Consider the following 21240-nt stretch of genomic DNA (forward strand, 5'->3'; position numbering starts at 1 on the left):
CCAAAACTCTGGACGCGACCCGATTTGGTCGAGACCCGAACGAAATTTCCACATAAGATTGTATGTAAATTCAATTAATCCGTTCCAAACAATACGAACTGTATGTAAATATATACAGTAATCCCTCCTCCATCACGGGGGTTGCGTTCCAGAGCCACCCGCGAAATAAGAAAATCCGCGAAGTAGAAACCATATGTTTATATGGTTATTTTTATATTGTCATGCTTGGGTCACAGATTTGCGCAGAAACACAGGAGGTTGTAGAAAGACAGGAACATTATTCAAACACTGCAAACAAACATTTGTCTCTTTTTCAAAAGTTTAAACTGTGCTCCATGACAAGACAGAGATGACAGTTCTGTCTCACAATTAAAAGAATGCAAACATATCTTCCTCTTCAAAGGAAACAGAGAGGAAAGCAAACAAATCAATAGGGCTGTTTGTGCCGCGGTGCTTCGCATACTTAAAAGACAAAGCTGTTGAAGGCAGCAGCTCACACCCCCTCCGTCAGGAGCAGGGAGAGAGAGAGAGAGAGAGACAGAGTTTGTTTTTCAGTCAAAAATCAATACGTGCCCTTCGAGCTTTTAAGTATGCGAAGCACTGTGCAGCATGTCGTTTCAGGAAGCAGCTGACAAAAGATAGCAACGTGAAGATAACCTTTCAGCATTTTTAGACGAGCGTCCGTATCGTCTAGGTGTGCGAACAGCCCCCCTGCTCAATCCCCATACGTCAGGATCACAGATAGTCAGCGCAAGAGAGAGAGAAAAGTAAGCAATCTAGCTTCTCAGCCATCTGCCAATAGCGTCCCTTGTATGAAATCAACTGGGCAAACCAACTGAGGAAGCATGTACCAGAAATTAAAAGACCCATTGTCCGCAGAAATCCGCGAACCAGCAAAAAATCCGCGATATATATTTAAATATGCTTACATATAAAATCCGCGATGGAGTGAAGCCGCGAAAGGCGAAGCGCAATATAGCGAGGGATCACTGTATTTTTTTAAGCACAAAAATAGTTAATTATACCATGGAATGCACAGTGTAATAGTAAACTAAATGTAAAAACACTGAATAACACTGAGAAAACCTTGAACAACAGAGAAAACAAACACTGTAAGAATTTGCGCTAGACCCTAACGAACCGCTCGCTGTAAACACTTTTTTTATGAGTAAGCACAGAGAAAAAAAATTAAATGACACTTCTCTTGCAAAACCTTTCAAACCATCCTCTACTGGCTTTAAATTCCTCACCTTCGCCACTCGAAGAAGGATTTTTTTTCAGCAAATCACCATGAATCTTCCTGGCTTTCTCGCATATGATCGGCTCGCTTATGCCTCTCGTTCAACCACACTAGCAACAGTTTTTCCACCTCTTCCACCAGTTGAGACCTCTGCTTGGTTAACATTATAACTCCTTTTGCAAAATCAGCTGCTTTGTTAGGCCCTGTATACGCAAACAAAAGAAAATGGGAAATGGAGAATGGCAAATCATTGGTGCTTACGAATGCTAATAGGGAAACTGGCCGTCTGTGTTTTTGTTCACCACCAGAGCGTCTGGTCGTGAACAGATGCAAAATTTTGGCAAACTTTTTGATCGTAACCCGATTTGTACGTGTTCGGAAACGTTCGTGACCAGAGGTTCTGCTGTACTTTAAATTTACGTATTATTTCAGCTAATAATAGCAACTTCGCTGGGCTGAACTAGGCTGAAACTACTCAGTGTTAGAGTGTCAGGAAGAGGATGTGCAGCCTTGTTCATAATGGCTATCAGTTTTGTCTTCATTCTCTCCTTCGCTACTAGCTCTGGGGGTCAAAAGTGTGTCCTTCACCTGAGCTTGTTAAAAATTGCACCGGCTTTCACAGAATTGTAGACTATGCAAAGAATGTCACTACCCATACTAAAGGAGCACAGTCTCCTAAAAAAGAGACTGCTCTGCCCTTTATTGTATAGTTCCTTTGTGCTATGAGGCCAGACCAACCTGTTATTTATGTGGACCCTCAAGTAGTTGTAGCAGTGCACCACCTCTACAACCACTCCCAGAATGTTGACTTGGTGTAGAGACTGTTTAGTGCAGCGAAAATCAAAAACAGTTAAGTTGCAGACACTTCTTTCTGCACCAAGAAAAAAGATTTTCCAACAGACTCCCATATTCTGTCCCACCTCCCTTGTCAAAGTACCACATTAGTGCAGAGTCATCAGAAAATGTCTGCAAGTGACACAACCAGGTGTTTTATTTCTGTGTTGTACAGAGTGAAGAGAAAATGAGGCAGGACTGTTATTTGTGGTGCTCCAGTTTTACTTGCATCTGTATTAAAGACACAGTCCTTGAGCCACATAAACTGTGGTCTGCTTGATAGATAATTCATTATCCAGAACACCAGTGGATCATCCACCCTCTTATCCCTTAACAGGGATTGCTGGCTGGTATGGGAGGCACTGGAGAAATCAAAAACATAATCCTCATAATGCTGCCAGTTATATCCTTGTAAAGCACATAGATAATTGCATTCTTTACTTCAATCTTGGTCCAATAAGGAAACTGTTATAGGTTCAGGTGGTCTTTTACAAAAGGATTCATAGTGTCCAGGATCAGACTCTCAAAGGCCTTCATAATATGATAAGTAAGTGCCTCTGGTCTGTAGTCATTAGTTGAAGAGGTGTCTGTCTTCTTTGGAACTGAAACAGTGTAAGATACTTTAGTGACAGATTGAACAGGTAACAGAGTACATCACAAAGTTATCAGTAAAGCCTTTAAAAACTTAGTGAGGTTGTCTTAGGTTTTTTTTTTCTAGATATGTATATGTATATTAAATATGTATATAGATGTATATGTATATATATATATATATATATATAGATATATAGATATATATATACTGAATATATATATATATATATATATATATATATATATATAAATATATATATATATATATATATATATATATATATATATATATATATATATATATACTGAATATATGTGTGTGTGTATATGTAACTGGAATGTGTACTGAGAACATGTGTATCAGTTATGGGTTTCTTCTGTGATACCTTAATTTTGTTTTACCAGCTCATGTTACGATCCCCACATCTTCAAAATAACCAACATTATTTCACTGCCAAAGAACTGTATATCTGCTTGTGTAAATGCCAAATTGAGGCACTCAACCCTGTTATCATGAAGTGCCTTGTATGAGTGGCCATTGCATATATTTATCATGCCAAACACACTCTAATCAAATCAGTTTACAGATTTGACAGAGGATGTAAATTTCCATGTTCATCCCTAGAACCTATTCCACATGAAGTCCATAAACTGCCATTTCCAATCTATGATATAGTTCCACTATTGCAAATCATCATCATCATTGAAGTTGTTGGTACAGTATACTTTGAGGATCCAAGTGTCAAGTGCAGAATATCTGTTGAAAGTACGTGATGAAACTGTTTGATGGTCCGGGTTGGCTCCGTGCTTTCAGGTCATTTCCAGGAGCCTCTTAAACTCATAACCGTGGATAGCCATGAACTGAGATGAGCCACGTAAATGAGGACACACACATTCAGCAAGGGGTTGGTGCAAAAGTATCAAGTGCTTTTGTTAAAATCTATACCAAAACAAAACAGCAAATAGTGCAGTGCAAAGTCTTCCTTAATTAGATAAATACATAAATAATCCAGTAAAAACAGTGATATCCGTAAATTAAAATCCTGATTTAAAATCAAAGTAAAACAAAGAGTCATTGAGTCCTTAATGTTCCTTGTATATTCCCATACGAGACCAGCACAACGTCATCTTCTCACCCATAGCCCAGGTCTTGCAGGTGGCAAGACTCCAGTAGCCACAGCCCTCTTCAGTGACCCCCATCTTGGAAGCCTCCGTCGGCTTCTGGCAGACTGCTCGGTGTCAGTTGTCCTGCCGTCTTCCTTCTCACACCCCTGGCATACCTTGGATCCTTGAGGAGAACTCCACCGCCATTGAACCCGCTACTTTTAAAATCATCAGTGGGGACAGTCTGCTTCTAGAATGCTCTTCTTCTCCCTTGCCTGCTGGCTAGCTCGCTGCCACGTTATGTTTCAGCACCCAATACTGCTCTCACATTCTGTTTCTTCCTCTCTTGGTTTTTCTCTCTGTTTATTCTTAAACCCTGTGTGAGTGAGACACCTGATTAACCCACTTGCATGTGCATGTGAATGCATGATCAGCCAAGCACCCCAATCCTCCCTGAAGCGAACTTCTTATCACATACTGTTTTACTTATTATATTCAAGTAGGCAAATGTGTTTCATTTCTTTTATTAAAGAACGTCATAAGCTTGCGATATTCAGTATTCCACATTTAAAAACTCTGATTCCTTCACTACAGTCCATTGAAAAACCACAACCACAGATTCTTTTAATGATTACATCTGAAGAAGGGGCCTTAGTTACCTCGAAAGCTTACATATTGTAATCTGTACAGTTAGCCAATAAAATGCTTCATTTTGCTTGACTTCTCATTTCATCTAAGGAAGCAAAGGTTTTGATGCATTGTGCTCACTTCAGATTATCTGTAATGGGGATTACAACACATTTAAAGTTGCAGACCTTTTCCACACATCCTTTTCAGGTTAATTCAAAGTGTGGTTTGCTATTCTCTTTCTGTCATCTGTGGCCCTATACCTTGTTATGCTGACATTAAGGTAGATACTGTTTTTTTGTCAGAAGGAAAATGTTTTCTCTACAAGCCTTCTGTAACCTTGTTTGTAATCAGGGCTATGATCAGTTCAGTTTTTTTTGTACAGATATCTTCACTGATGAGAGGCATGAAGTGCTGTAATAAGTACAAAAATACAATTACAAATATTATATATTAGGCAATCTACATACATAAAAATACAGAATAATCTGCACACACAGGATACATTTTAAACTGATTAATGTGAAAGGATCCTAACAATATACAGGCGCTGGTCATAAAATTAGAATATCATGACAAAGTTGATTTATTTCAGTAATTCCATTCAAAAAGTGAAACTTGTATATTAGATTCATTCATTACACACAGACTGATGTATTTCAAATGTTTATTTCTTTTAATGTTGATGATTATAACTGACAACTAATGAAAGTCCCAAATTCAGTATCTCGGAAAATTAGAATATTGTGAAAAGGTTCAATGTTGAAGACACCTGGTGCCACACTCTAATCAGCTAATTAACTCAAAACACCTGCAAAAGCCTTTAAATGGTCTCTCAGTCTAGTTCTGTAGGCTACACAATCAAGGTGAAGACTGCTGACTTGACAGTTGTCCAAAAGATGACCATTGACACCTTGCACAAGGAGGGCAAGACACAAAAGGTCATTGCTAAAGAGGCTGGCTGTTCACAGAGCTCTGTGTCCAAGCACATTAATAGAGAGGCGAAGGGAAGGACAAGATGTGGTAGAAAAAAGTGTACAAGCAATAGGGATAACCGCACCCTGGAGAGGATTGTGAAACAAAACCCATTCAAAAATGTGGGGGAGATTCACAAAGAGTGGACTGCAGCTGGAGTCAGTGCTTCAAGAACCACCATGCACAGACGTATGCAAGACATGGGTTTCAGCTGTCACATTCCTTGTGTCAAACCACTCTTGAACAAGAGACAGCATCAGAAGCATCTCGCCTGGGCTAAAGACAAAAAGGACTGGACTGCTGCTGAGTGGTCCAAAGTTATGTTCTCTGATGAAAGTAAATTTTGCATTTCCTTTGGAAATCAAGGTCCCAGAGTCTGGAGGAAGAGAGGAGAGACACAGAATCCACGTTGCGTGAGGTCCAGTGTAAAGTTTCCACAGTCAGTGATGGTTTGGGGTGCCATGTCATCTGTTGGTGTTGGTCCATTATGTTTTCTGAGGTCCAAGGTCAACGCAGCCATCTACCAGGAAGTTTTAGAGCACTTCATGCTTCCTGCTGCTGACGAACTTTATGGAGATGCAGATTTCATTTTCCAACAGGGCCTGGCACCTGCACACAGTGCCAAAGCTACCAGTACCTGGTTTAAGGACCATGGTATCCCTGTTCTTGATTGGCCAGCAAACTCGCCTGACCTTAACCCCATCGAAAATCTATGGGGTATTGTGAAGAGGAAGATGCAATACGCCAGACCCAACAATTCAGAAGAGCTGAAGGCCACTATCAGAGCAACATGGGCTCTCATAACACCTGAGCAGTGCCACAGACTGATCGACTCCATGCCACGCCGCATTGCTGCAGTAATCCAGGCCAAAGGAGCCCCAACTAAATATTGAGTGCTGTACATGCTCATACTTTTCATGTTCATACTTTTCAGTTGGCCAACATTTCTAAACATCCTTTTTTTGCATTGGTCTTAATTGATATTCTAATTTTCCGAGATACTGAATTTGGGACTTTCATTAGTTGTCAGTTATAATCATCAACATTAAAAGGAATAAACATTTGAAATACATCAGTCTGTGTGTAATGAATGAATCTAATATACAAGTTTCACTTTTTGAATGGAATTACTGAAGTAAATCAACTTTGTCATGATATTCTAATTTTATGGCCAGCACCTGTATGTCCATTAATGTAATAAATTGAGATTTGGTATGTTAACAATGGAGGAAAGGAAAATGAAAATTTCAGTCAGAAAAAAGTCCTGTTGGGAATGCACGTTTGGTTATAAACGTTTTGAAACGTGGCTAACAACGAACATCCCAGATACTAACGTGGAGCTACCTGGGTTTAGCACAGTTAGAGCGGACAGAGATGCAAATACCTGTGGGAAGCAGAAAGGAGGAAGACTTGCTCTCTATGTGAATATAAGGTGGTGCAACTCTGGACATGTAAATGTCAAAATCTCCACTTGCTGCTGATCGAACTGTTGGCCATAAGTTTGTGTCCCTATTACTTGCCCAGAGAGTTTGGACACATCATTGTTGTTATTGTTTACATCCCTCCTCGGGCAGACGTAGAGATAGCAGGTGACATTATCCATTCCGCTGTTGCTGAACTACAAATGCAGCTCCCCGAGGCGCTTGTGCAGATCACTGGAGACTTTAACCATGTGACGCTGGACAAAACATTACCTGCCTTCTCCCAGTATGTGGATTGTAACACCCGGGGAAATAGGAGTATTGACCTACTGTATGCAAACGATAAAGACGCATAAAGCTCCACCCCGCTGCCTGCGCTTGGGAAAGCAGATCATAACCTGGTTCTGCTTCAGCCTCACTACAAACCAAGAGTGAGGGAGCTACCTACAACCACACGCTCATTCAGGAAGTGGTCCCCTGAAGCAGAGCAGGCTCTGAGAGACTGCTTTGGAACTACGGACTGGGATATCCTGCAGGGATCATATTGTGAGAACATTGAGGAGGTTGTTGACTGCACTGCTGACTACATCAACTTCTGTATGGACATTGTAGTTCCAGTAAGAACACTATGCTGCTGTGCTAACAACAAGCCATGGATTGCAAGTGACATCAAGGGCCTTTTGAACCAGAAGAAAAGGGCTTTTAAAGGCGGTGATCAGCATGAGCTCAAGTGTGTGCAGAAGGAACTCCAAGTCCAGCTCAGGGCGGCGAAGGAGGAGTACAGGAGAAAGCTGGAGCAGAAGTTGCAGAATAACAGCATGAAGGAAGTGTGGGATGGGATGAAGATCATCACTGGCTGCAGCTCGAAGCGGGGTGCCACCATCAAGAGAGATGTGGAGAGAGCAAACCAGATGAACAACTTTTTTTAACAAGTTTGACCACCCTAACCCACTCTCACCTCGGAGTACTGCACCCTCCACCCATCCTTCTGTTGATACCAGCATAGGAGAGAGTTCCCCCCCACCAACAATTACAGTAGCCCAGGTAAGCAGAGAGCTGAGGAGACTTCGTGCCAGTAAAGCAGTAGGTCCAGATGGAGTATCGCCAAGACTGCTGAAGGCCTGTGCGTTGGAGCTGGGGAGTCCTCTACAGCGTATCTTCAACCTGAGCCTGGAACAGGGAAGAGTCCCGAGGCTTTGGAAAACATCTTGCATCACCCCAGTCCCAAAGGTATCACATCCTAGTGAGCTGAATGACTTCCAGCCTGTCGCTCTGACGTCGCATGTGATGAAAACCATGTAGCGGCTGCTGCTTCACCACCTGAGGCCACAGGTCTGCCACACCCTCGACCCTCTGCAGTTCGCATTCCAGGAGAAGGTGGGAGCGGAGGATACCATCATCTACATGCTACACCGATCCCTCTCCCACTTGGTCAGAGGCAGTGGTGCTGAAAGAATTATATTTCTGGACTTCTCTAGTCTAATTTTGTTATGGTGCATATTGCATATTTTCTGTTAATCCAATAAACTTAATGTCACTGCTGAAATACTACTGTTTCCATAAGGCATGTCATATATTAAAAGGAAATTGCAGCCAATGCAGCCAATGTTAAACAAAAATCCAAAGAATTAAGAGGGGTTCCCAAACTTTTTCATATGACTGTATTTCTTGGTAATTTGAGTGCCACCAGTCTTTGGTCATTGAGACAGCCTGGTTTTTTTGTTTATGGTTTTGATATAATTGTTGTCTTTTTGAAGCAGATCGGGACCACAGATGGCGGAGTTGCATCCTAACATTCCAACCAGAATCAATTCCTAATGAACACTGACTCATTTAGGAATCTTCCTTCTGTCTCCCACAGAAACAGATAAGGAAGAATCATGTGATTCTGCTTGGAGTTACACACAAGGCATGTACTGAGAAATCACATGTACATAAGTATTCACAGCCTTTGCTCAATACTTTGTCGATGCACCTTTGGCAGCAATTACAGCCTCAAGTCTTTTTGAATATAATGCCACAAGCTTGGCACACCTATCCTTGGCCAGTTTCGCCCATTCCTCTTTGCAGTACCTCTCAAGCTCTATCAGGTTGGATGGGAAGCGTCGGTGCACAGCCATTTTAAGATCTCTCCAGAGATGTTCAATCGGGTTCAAGTCTGGGCTCTGGCTGGGCCACTCAAGGACATTCACAGAGTTGTCCTGAAGCCACTCCTTTGATATCTTGGCTGTGTGCTTAGGGTCGTTGTCCTGCTGAAAGATGAACCGTCAACCCAGTCTGAGGTCAAGAACGCTCTGGAGCAGGTTTTCATCCAGGATGTCTCTGTACATTGCTGCAGTCATCTTTCCCTTTATCCTGACTAGTCTCCCAGTCCCTGCCGCTGAGAAACATCCCCACAGCATGATGCTGCCACCACCATGCTTCACTGTAGGGATGGTATTGGCCTGGTGATGAGCAGTGCCTGGTTTCCTCCAAACGTGACGCCTGGCATTCACACCAAAGAGTTCAATCTTTCTCTCATCAGACCAGAGAATTTTCTTTCTCGTGGTCTGAGAGTCCTTCAGGTGCCTTTTGGCAAACTCCAGGCGGGCTGCCATGTGCCTTTTATTAAGGAGTGGCTTCTGTCTGGCCACTCTACCATACAGGCCTGATTGGTGGATTGCTGCAGAGATGGTTGTCCTTCTGGAATGTTCTCCTCTCTCCACAGAGGACCTCTGGAGCTCTAACAAAGTGACCATCGGGTTCTTGGTCAACTCCCTGACTAAGGCCCTTCTCCCCCGATCGCTCAGTTTAGATGACCGGCCAGCTCTAGGAAGAGTCCTGGTGGTTTCGAACTTCTTCCACTTACGGATGATGGTGGCCACTGTGCTCATTGGGACCTTCAAAGCAGCAGAAATTTTTCTGTAACCTTCCCCAGATTTGTGCCTCGAGACAATCCTGTCTCAGAGGTCTACAGACAATTCCTTTGACTTCATGCTTGGTTTGTGCTCTGACATGAACTGTCAACTGTGGGACCTTATATAGACAGGTGTGTGCCATTCCAAATCATGTCCAATCAACTGAATTTACCACAGGTGGACTCCAATGAAGCTGCAGAAACATCTCAAGGATGATCAGGAGAAACAGGATGCACCTGAACTCAATTTTGAGCTTCATGGCAAAGGCTGTGAATACTTATGTACATGTGCTTTCTCAGTTTTTTTATTTTTAATAAATTTGCAAAAACCTCAAGTAAACTTTTTTTTTCACATTGTCATTATGGGGTGTTGTGTGTAGAATTCTGAGGAAAAAAATGAATTTAATCCATTTTGGAATAAGGCTGTAACATAACAAAATGTGGAAAAAGTGATGTGCTGTGAATACTTTCCAGATGCACTGTATAGACAGAGGCATAGAAAGCATTAAGTTCATTACAGGAGAGACATACTACATGAGATGGGCTTGTAAATAGTTATGAACTATGGTATGTATTTAGGTAAATCAAAGTACTTGGAGAAAACCATTATAGAGACTGGAAAAAATGTGCAGATTCTATACAGATAGTGATTAGGCTGAGATCTGAACCTCCAACTTGTAAGTTCCATAATGTTGAAGTCCATTTTAATTCAGTTACAATATTTTATTATCAAATTATAAAGAATGCAGTTATCAGTTCCATACCTACCGTATTCATCTTTTCTACTGAGAATTCATTAAGCAATTTTTTTTGTTGTTTGCATTTTGAAACATTTGGAATGTTGTACAAGTTATGCCATACAGAATTGTATCAGTGACAGTCAAACATAACATCTATATGTTATATGGGACTTTGCATATCTATCTATGTTTATTAAACATGTTTCCTATATAAAAAATATTTTCTGATGTTGCAAGGTAAGGTAGTTATACTCACTAATCATGGTGCTGGAAATGGCAACATGCTGTATGTTGATTAGCACATGTAAGTTACAGTAGAATTTCACTGTTCTCTGGATATGCGACAGTCATTAGCCTATAATTAGCTTGCAACCTTTGGGTGGAAAAAAGTAATATAACCTACTTTATATGTGGAAGAAAGCTACCTCTACCAGAATGGATGTAACAAATGATGGAATGGTAGATTTCTGATATGTGTAAAGTTAGCCCAATTGCAGTTTGCTCGTGAAAATAGTAATTTAGTGTGTTCCATAATGCAGAAAAAGTATCCTATAGAGCCATTTCCATTGAAAACCTGCAAGCATAAAGCTTTGTTTTACACACAACACCTACTGGAAGCACATGCTTAAACACAACACCACTCCTGACCCCTCACTGCCCTGCATTCTTTAAGAAAATAAAAATAGGACTTTATTTGCTACTTATACACACATCTGTCAAATTAGGTTTTGTGTGTCTCACATATAAGGTAACATCTTGTTTGCAGCCAATATATACCTATTGCACTAGTCTAGGAAGTGCGCTCTTTCTACCATAAACTGAATGAAAGGGTATTTTTATTTTTTATTTTTCTTATAACTAAATAGTCCTGCTGAAACCATTTTACTAGTTCCTAGGTTTGTGTCTTAAAACTTTAATGTTCTTAAAAAGAAGTTAAAGCAAAGAGGAATTCATTATAACTTTGGCTGTTCTGGTCTTGCTATTATTGCTTTCTTTTCTTTAGTGGAGTACAGTGAGTATAAAGACTTGCATACACACACAAACAGAAGGCAAACTTAGATATAAACTTACAGTAGTTATATCTTTAAATTTTAGTAGTTTATCTAATCTAATATTAATCATATGAAGACAAAATATAGCAATTGCCTTAATAATGGGGGGGGGGGGGGGCTAGAAAAGCCAGTGCATAGTCCTTTAGTAACATCCAAAATGCAGGAAGCTAATTTTAACTTAAAATGATTGTTTCTAAATCAAATACAATGACGTGTACACAGTCTTTGCTTAGCTTTTTGGGAAAGCGCGTCAAGTTACACTAAATTTAAAAGACTGAAATTAAGTTCACTCACGAGTGTTTAAGGAGAGAGAGATAGGGATGTGTCTTGCTCTCCATCAAAGTATTTTGATTTTCAAAAGGACAAGGAAACCTTAGTGTTAAATAAAAATATCAACTTAGAAAATATACGCATGGCATTACATTCAGGTGTGTTTGGGGACTTTGGGGAGTTAACTAATTTAAAAGTTGCAGCATTTTACATTTTTAGTTACTTCAGAATCTTGGTTATCATATTTTTGTTTATTAAATATTTTTGTATCAGTGACTCATAGTCAAAAACTACCAGTTATAGTAGAATGCAGTTATATGTGTTAGTAGACCAAATTAAATACAAATTTTATTAACAACGCTGTATATATATATCATGTAGTTACAAACATTAAACTGTAGCCTAAAAAGGCTTGTGGTTGTTGAAATATCAAGGTGAAATTGAGCAACATTTACACAATTCCTATCCCCTTACATTAATTTTTAGATAAGTGACTTTTTCTTTCTACTTTTATGTTTAACTCAATCAGCAGGAGAAGTGAAATGTTCTACAAGGGGCTTACACATGTGTGCCTCTCCTGGAGTTTGGCTTAACTTGTATTGGGTATTCATTTTGCTGTCAGAAGCAGCTGTTGAATAAGTAAAAGAGGAAAATCTACAAAATGAGCAAGTTTTTTTTTTCTCTTCAAGGTAAATCTGTAAGCAGATCCATGATTGACGTTCCAGAGAATGTTTCTCTGTTTTAAGATACACAAGTTTGCAAATTCATCAATGGTTGTCAATAGGAGGTTTTGAAATTTCAAAAAATTTGTACAGTTTGCTATATTTGCGATAACTTGACAAAAATGTAACTGTACAATCCTTACTACACCATTGCTGAGGGGTTTGTTTTGGATATGCCCTGTCTCTTGGCATGTCAAAGTACTGGTACTCTGTGAAACGTAGGTAGGCAAAATTGGGGAGGGAGAAAGAAAGCAAGATACTTCCTTTCTATCCTTTTTACCCCCACAATTATACATTTCAACATAACAATAAGCTCCTTAGCCATAATACCTGGCAATATAAAATCAAGGTTAAAGTTAATTTATGAACACACTACTTTTACTTCAGATTACAAAGTGTCCTCAGAAATTCAGAAGCAGTATCTCACTGACCAAACATTGAACTTTGTAATCTGGAATGTCAAGGGTATCACTCACGATGTAATCTGGAATGTCAAGGGTATCACTCACGATCTAAAGAGAAAAAAGTATTCTCACGCCTAATAGGCCTAAATGCTAAGGCAGCATTTTTACAGGAGACTCACTTAACAAGTGTTTCAATTGCAAAGAGATTTGATTGGCCAAATGTTTCACTCCAAATATACACAGAAAGCCAGAGGCGTGGGATTCTTAATGCATAAAACAAAATCTTATTTGTAGCATTAGAGGCTGTATCTGATCTTAAAGGGTGCTACGTCATGGTGATGGGTAATTGATTGAAGTCTAAAGTAATTTTGATAAATGTTTATGCACCTAAGGTTGATGATAGAGATTTTATCCAAAACGTGTGTGTGTATGTATATGTATATGCATCAGCTCTCAATACTAACATTCATGACATTATAAGGGCTAGAAACTGTAATTGTGTTTTAAATCCAGACCTGGATAGATCATCAATCAACTACAGTGTCAATAACATCTAATACCACAAAGACATTCACACAGTTTGTAATGAATTGTAACTTATCGGACCCATGGAGATTCTTAAATCCAAATTAAAGAAAATATTCATTTTCTTCACCAGTACATCATAGTTATTTAAGAATTAATTAATTCTTTATTGGTAATAATTTATTGCCCACTATCAAATCATGTAAGTGCGACACTATTGTTCTTTTATTATCATGCCCCAGGGATAATGGAGTCTGAATCAATGTGCCTTACACACTCATTTCGTAGCTGACATCTTAACCCCCTGTCATTAGCAGATATGGACTTTACCGAATTCAACTCCAAAGAAATTGATTATTTTTTAGATACAAATACATCCTCAGAGTTTTCTGTAAGAATACTTTGGTAAACTCTGAAGGCGTGTTTAAGAGGACAAATTATTTCATATCTTTCCCATAAAAATAAATTGGAGACTTAGAAGGCATCAGAATTAATCAGCGAGATCTCCATAATAGATCAACAATACTCTAGATCTCCGAATCAGGCACTATACAGTCTTTTCAATCATAATTTAACCTCTTGACCAAAAAGAAACTGAACAATTCCCCTTTAAAACGCAACATTATTATTATGAAAACTAGGGGGCTTCGCTCACCAACCCTTGTGTTTGGTTAAACGGATATACAATTTAAAATTTTTTTTTCTTTGGCATTGTTTCAATTTCATTATTTGCGCTTTTACTTTAAAGCTTCATTAAAAACAATATTTTTTGGAGACACATTGTGACAGCGCAACGTATAATTGCCCGTGAGTGAATATTGTTTCTGTTTCTGTAATAAATAATCCGAGTTTTTCTAATGTTTGTCCCTATGATTTATTGATTGTCATAGCAAAAGCTATTCTCATGGTAAACTGTAAACATTTTAATACGAATGGCATATCACGATCTCCTTTGGTGTGTAATGTTATTCGCGGAATATATACATTACCTTTCTTTTTGCCTGTTAACATTTGCATCACTTCTCCGTGATCATCAATATACACCCGACCGAATTTCATTCTTTGAAATTTAACTTGTCATTGCTTAAACTGTTCCGGGACCACAGATTCTCATAGCGTATGGTCCATTATTGTGTAAATCCACATTTTGTGCATTGATTGATGCGAATGCGAAAAGACTTTGTTGTCTACGCTTTTCTGACCTCGATTTGTCCTGCTATTTTTTCAATTACACCTGGTTCTGATGATTAATCACCTTTTGTTTCCGGTAATCTTTTCTTTAATACTGTAGTGACAGACATGATAAAAAGTGTCACAAAATTTTTACTTGAGCAATCGCCAACTTCCTAACCCCAAACACAACTTTCTAGCACCCTCTCCAACCCCTCACCCCCACCCCCCCCCTTACCGCATCAATCAGTACCCCGCCATCAGTCTTCCGTGCTGTACTCTGTCCTCCCTCAATCGGACCTAATAGTCACTTAAAACAAAAAAGTCCTCAACCTGGCTGGGACGCTACAATACTTTCTAATTTTACTGCTTTCATATTCTGTAACTTTCTCTGCATGTGTATCGCGCCATTGTTTGTTTGAGCCTGTCGAATTCCACTGCTTTCATAATCTCTTATCTGCCTTTTTTTCTCTTCATCGCTTTTGGGTCTCTATTCTCCGTATTGTCCTTATACACTTTATATATGCTGAGAGCACATGATCTGTGTGTACTACGTGCTTTTACACCACTTGAGTTTTTTTTTTGATGGGTGTGCTCTTATATAATATCTTTTGTAAGTAGGGCATGTCTTGCAAGAATCTCATGTTCCACATCCCGCGAGACAGCCCTGGGACAATCTCTTGGCACCAAGTCTCATGTTTACGGTCCCCCCGAGACACACCGTGGCAAGTCTCTGTCGTCTCGCGTGTCTTTTAAATGTCTTCCGAGTCATGACGTATCGTAGCCTTGCATGCTTTTGCTTTCCAGGTTTTTTTTTTATAATAGAGAGATAGAGAAAATACTAATATATCTTAGCCCAACAAATCCACAAGTTCTCAGCGCAGTAACAGAAATAACCAACGCAAATAGAGATAAAATCAATGACCATAAAAATATAATCCACACATTTTGGGAGTACTATAAATCCTTATATTCTACTGGAAGACAAGACATCATCTAAGGAGTTTTTGATGCAATATAAATACTACAAAAATATACTTTTAGTACAGAGGAACTGGAAAAACCACTGACACTCTCAGAAACACTGGATGCTATAAACTTACTCCAAAGTGGGAAAGCAGCAGGCCCTGATGGCTAACTACTATTATTAGCAACATTTGTGGAAGCTAAAGACAACAAAATTCTGCCTCAATCTTTTCACCAACCATTAATCACTGTCTTTCCAAAAAAATAATGACTTACTACAATGTGCATCATACAGACCAGTTTCATTTCTGAATAATGATGTTAAGATACTGTCCAAAATTTTAGCTAGGATTGAGAAAGTGCTTCCTTCTGTAACATCATAAAACCAAACTGGATTTATTAAAGGCAGACACAAGCGTCTGTTTAATGTAATATACTCGCCCATAATCAAACACATAAGAGATCTTACTATCTGTTGAAAAAGCCTTCGGCAGAGTTGATTGGGACTACTTATCTACCACAAATATAGACATTTGGCCCAAATATCTGTAAATGGATAAAATTACTTTATACCAGTCCAGAAGCACCTGTTCGTATTAACCACATCATCTCAACTTCTTCAGACTAGAACATGGCACTTGACAAGGATGCCTCTATCACATTGGCTTTTTGCCATCACCATTGACCATTCATTTTCAAAATGCATTAGAGATAAAAGAGATTATCAGAGAAGGACTTGAACAGAACATATCACTGTGTGCAGATGATATATTACTGTATATATCACAGCCAAAAACATTGTTTCCATTAGTAATTAATGCACTAGTAGAATTTCAAAAGATATTTGGACTCAAAATCAATTTGAATAAAAGTGTGCTTTTTCCAAACTCCCAAACACACAATACGAGACTGTACAAATACCAAGGCAAAGGCAAACGTTGGCATGGCATTACCTAACTTTTACTTGTATTACTGTGTGGCAAATGTACAAGCTATAAAGACCTGGAAATTGATACAAATTGATGAAAATACACAAGCCTGGTATGCAATGGAAATAAAATCATGCTACACTTCTTTATATGCTCTGCTTTATGCCCCAGTAAATACTAATCCTCATCAATATACCAATAATTTAATTGTCTATTAGTCACTCAGAATACGGAACCAATGCAGGATGTACATAAAGGTAGAGAAGCTTCTGTTATTCCTCTACATGATAATCACCTTTTTTAACCTCTCAAACCTACCTAGTATTTAATTTTTGGAAAACAGGTTAAAACACATAGAGAACTGTATATAGATCATGTTTTGGCATCTTTTAAACAAGTATGCTTCAAATTTAACATCCCAGCAGCACAATTTTTCCACTATTTTCAAATCAGAAATTTTGCTAAAAGAAATGTGCCCAGTCTGGTGAATCACGTTGCAGTGTCCAACAGTAGTCAGCAAGCATTGACTGATTCCAGTTGCCCTGGTATCATTTCTCCATCGTAGCAATGTCCTGGTGAAACCTTTCACCGTGTTCGTTACTGACAGCACGGAGATTTGCGGGGAAGAAGTCCAAGTGCGAGTGGAGGAAATAAATCTTGAGTGACATGTTGCACTTCATTGTCTTGTATGCTTTGAGAAGTTTGTCTACCAGCTGAATGTAGTTTGGGGCTCTGTAGTTGCCCAGAAAATTGTCAACGTCTTTGAAGGCTTTCCAGGCAATTTTTTCCGGCCCAACTAACAGATCTTCAAAATGCTTGTCACTCATAACATGTCTGATCTGGGGGCCAACAAAAATGCCCTCTTTGATCTTGGCATCAGTTATTCTTAGGAACATCTGTCTTAAATAACGAAAACCTTCGCCTTCCTTGTTCAGTGCTTTCACAAAATTCTTCATGAGTCCCAGTTATATGTGAAGAAGAGGCAAAAATATCTTTGCCGGGTCGACAAGCAATTCATGTGCCATATTTTTCTGTCCTGGAACTAACTTTTTACGGAGTGGCCAGTTTTGTCGAGAATAGTGCGACTCTTTGGCACGGCTGTCCCATTCACAGATGAAATAACAGTACTTTGTATAGCTGAGATGCAGTCCTAGTAACAGAGCAACGACTTTAAGATCTCCATAGATATTCCAGTTGTACCTGCTATACTGGACGTGCTTCAGCAACAGTTCCATATTCTCATACGTTTCTTTCATGTGTGCTGCATAGCCAAAAGGTACTGAAGGATAAACGTTGCCATTGTGTAGCAGAACAGCTTTCAGGCTTAATACTGACGAGTCAAAGAAGAGACGCCACTCTTCCGGGTTGTGAATACACCCAAGGCTGAGAACAATCCTTCAGTGTCACAACAGAAACAGAGACTGTCGACTTGTGCAAAAGATGTGGTTATATCATGATGTCTGCCTCTAAATACAGAAATTTTTGTACCTGGTGACAGCAAACACCATTCCTGCAGTCTCAAACCCAGCAACTCGGCTCTTGCTTTTGACAGACCCAAATCTCTGACCAAATCGTTCAATTCGGACTGTATCAGATGTGGATCACCTGATGAGTGCGGTTCAAAATGTCACTGTCAGTATCCTGCATTGCAGTTTCTTCATCTGGTTCGTCTAAGGTCCAATCCTCTGTTGGTTTCGGAATTGGAAGACTGTTGTCATGTGCCATTGGTCTCATTGCTGAAGGCAGATTAGGATATTCAATTGACTTCTTGTTTTTGGCAGAGAAACCAGACACATTAGTCAAACAGAAGTAACAGTCTATCACATGATCTTTCTGTTCTCGCCATATCATTTGAACAGCAAACAGCATCGTCTTTCGAGTGCCTCTGAACCAGGCTCTCAGACTGACAGCACATATCGCACAGCAAATGTGAGGTGCCCATTCCTTGTCTTGATCACCAATTTTGCAGCTGAAATACAGATGGTAAGCTTTCTTCACAAGAGCAGTCATCCAACGTCTCTGAGGCGCAAGTGTATATTCACCACAGATATAGCAGAATCTATCGCGACTGTTTCAACATTGACGAGACATATCGTCTGACACCAAAACGTCTATAGCATCAAGCTTACTTACTGTTATATTGCTACAGATACTATACTTTAGTATACTGATATTATACATACACACTGACTATCTATATTAACCAAATGAGCAGGATCGGTGTATGCAAGCCACCTTTATAGCATGCTGAGACAGCGTCAAGCTCGGTCAGACCTGCTCAGGCATGCCCAGGATGTCAACTTCCACAGAACAGCTTCCAACCTGGCATGATTCCATGCTTGGACATGCCAAGTATGCACAAACCGTTGTTGATAAGTCACTTACGGGAGTGAAAATGTTTGGATACAAATATAAGAAAAAATCATGACAAAACTGAAGATTTCTCTGAATGGTACGTGATGGGTACATTTTGATGTGATAATCGTGATTAGCACCCAAAAATGTATAAGAAAGACCCAACAGTGTTCAAGAAGCAAAACCTTTGTTGTGCAGTGTTACTAGAAATAGGATACAGTAGGTTTGCTGTTAGTGGTAATAATTTTTGAGCCAGGTGACAAATGAGTGACAAATGAGAGGAGTTCTCCTCCAGATTTGAGCATATTTATTTAAGGTACAGCAAAGAAGAAAAGAAAGTAATGTTTTAGCCAGAAAAATGTTTTTTATATGTAAACTTTAAACAAAAAAGAATATTAATATTGTTGACTTGTTTTAATTGTGAGTGGTTCACATTTTTCCTCTGCTAAAATCCTATCATATGCATGCAATACTGTTGTGAATTTTTAGATTGTCCTGACATTTCTGGATTTGATAAATAAATTTGTGTTAAGTTAAAAGTTGAGTTTTGTATAGGGCTTATTTTTTTCTGAAAATGATCCAATTAAACAAAATTATTTAATTTGAGTTTAATGTACCGTTGTGCATTTGATTATATGCCACTTTGATTAATTATGTTACTTGTTTCTTTTGATTTAAATGTAAATAGAACAACAGATGGATTAATAAAATTACATATAGTATATAATGCATTTGTGTATATGTGTGTGCTTGTTTGTCTTTGATGGTAAATTTTTACATGACTTGAAGTTGTTTTCATGAAATTAAGCAATAGTAAAAATGAGCTCAGGTGAACAGGACATTGATCAGGTGTGCTTGGAATAGCACTTCATTAACTATGTGTTAATTATCTGTGATTTAACACAGAAATGCTGTGGTGGTTGCATCCTTTAAGTTGCTTCATTAAATCATTAATTTTGTAGGAGATAAGTGAGGCTGACATAATGAAACCATTTCAGTCTCAGCAGATTTTGTCTTTCATGCAGAGCCCAAATGCATTTAATAGCAGACAATCACAGCTGACGTCTGATGTTTTTAATTGTTATTGATAGATACCTGTATTTTTGAACTAGCTCTTTAGAAAGCATGTCTGCAGCTATTTAAGAAACTTCTGTTGCACCAAAGCATCAATGATTCTTATTGATTTGATTATGATGTATTTGTGTTTGTTTCTTTGTGTATAAAACTGCTACATTTTTACTATTTTCTTGAACACGTTATATTTTCAGCATTTTTATTTTTATACTTTTTCCTTTCCACCTTTTTTGTGCATCAAAAATATACAAATCTGATGTGAGCTATAATATAATAAAAATGTAGAAAATACTAGCTGTAATTAATAGTTCAAATAACATAATCAAAACAACATGTAGTATTACACTTTCTCCAATTGCTAAACAGTCTCGTTTCTTCATACATCAAGTATATTACAATAGTTTTGTTTTCAAAACGAATGTTAAATATGACACCTGGGGCAAATCTTGCAGTATTTTCTTTCCATGCTTGTGTTTAATTCCAAACATTATTGGTTCTGCTTTTATAGCATTTACAGTACCTAAATTTAACAGAGATCTATAGGCAGTCTTCTAAATAATAATTCCTTTTATAGTTTTGAGTTTATATTTGTGCTTTAATGAAAATAATGAGGATTATGACTAACTTTCACTTTGATAAGGTTTTTTTTAATCTATTGCACTGCATTATATATTTTTTCTCTTTCATAGCAATATTCACATTGGCTATATCAAGCTGCTTCGATTTATCCAGGGAGTCATCCACAAGGAAGGATTTGACAGAGCTTGTCCCCAGGTATGGCTCTTGAGCCCTTTGCGTCTTCTGTAATCAAGTAACTAATGTTGTTTTCATAACTCTCTCTAGAGGGATGAACCATAAGGGTTTTGAATAATCAACAGTGAACAAGCTGTTTCTAAGCATTGACGTGGTAAACAAGCAAGGCAAAGACATAGTGCCAGCAATATGTTAATGTTCATTTAGCTCCAGCTTGGTGCTCTGTTCTGTTCTCACTGGAAATATCTAGCTCACTTAAATTTCATTAACAACTGAAGGCAAAGTCATTTTTAAAGTGCTATATATATCATTTAGAATCAAAATGGCTGAAAATATATACTATGTAAGGCTCCAATTGAGCCCCGACTACTAAGCTAATTCAGGCAATGGAAAACATACCTCCTAAGCTGTCCCCATTTCTTAACAATTTAAAAGTGAACATTTGTCAGTAATTTGTGAAAAGAAACATACTTTAAAGAGTTACTTTAAAAAAGTGTTTTAAAATATTTTTCTCAGTGTATTAAAATCACATGTTTAATAAGTAATTACACTTTAAGTAAAATATTTAATACATATTTCATTTTGACTA

The 21240-nt window shown here is 38.5% G+C and overlaps 1 protein-coding gene across 1 annotated transcript in view; it reads left to right on the forward strand.

Moving 5' to 3' along the window:
• elp4 (elongator acetyltransferase complex subunit 4) overlaps window positions 1–21240 on the forward strand; it is a 367688-nt gene that overhangs the window by 117288 nt on the left and 229160 nt on the right. Inside the window, exon 6 of the mRNA XM_028793869.2 lies at window positions 20588–20672. Within this exon, the coding sequence (XP_028649702.1) occupies window positions 20588–20672 (85 nt within the window). The remainder of the gene's footprint in view (window positions 1–20587; window positions 20673–21240) is intronic.

This window comes from Erpetoichthys calabaricus, chromosome 2 (assembly GCF_900747795.2).
Source record: "Erpetoichthys calabaricus chromosome 2, fErpCal1.3, whole genome shotgun sequence".
NCBI lineage: Eukaryota > Metazoa > Chordata > Cladistia > Polypteriformes > Polypteridae > Erpetoichthys > Erpetoichthys calabaricus.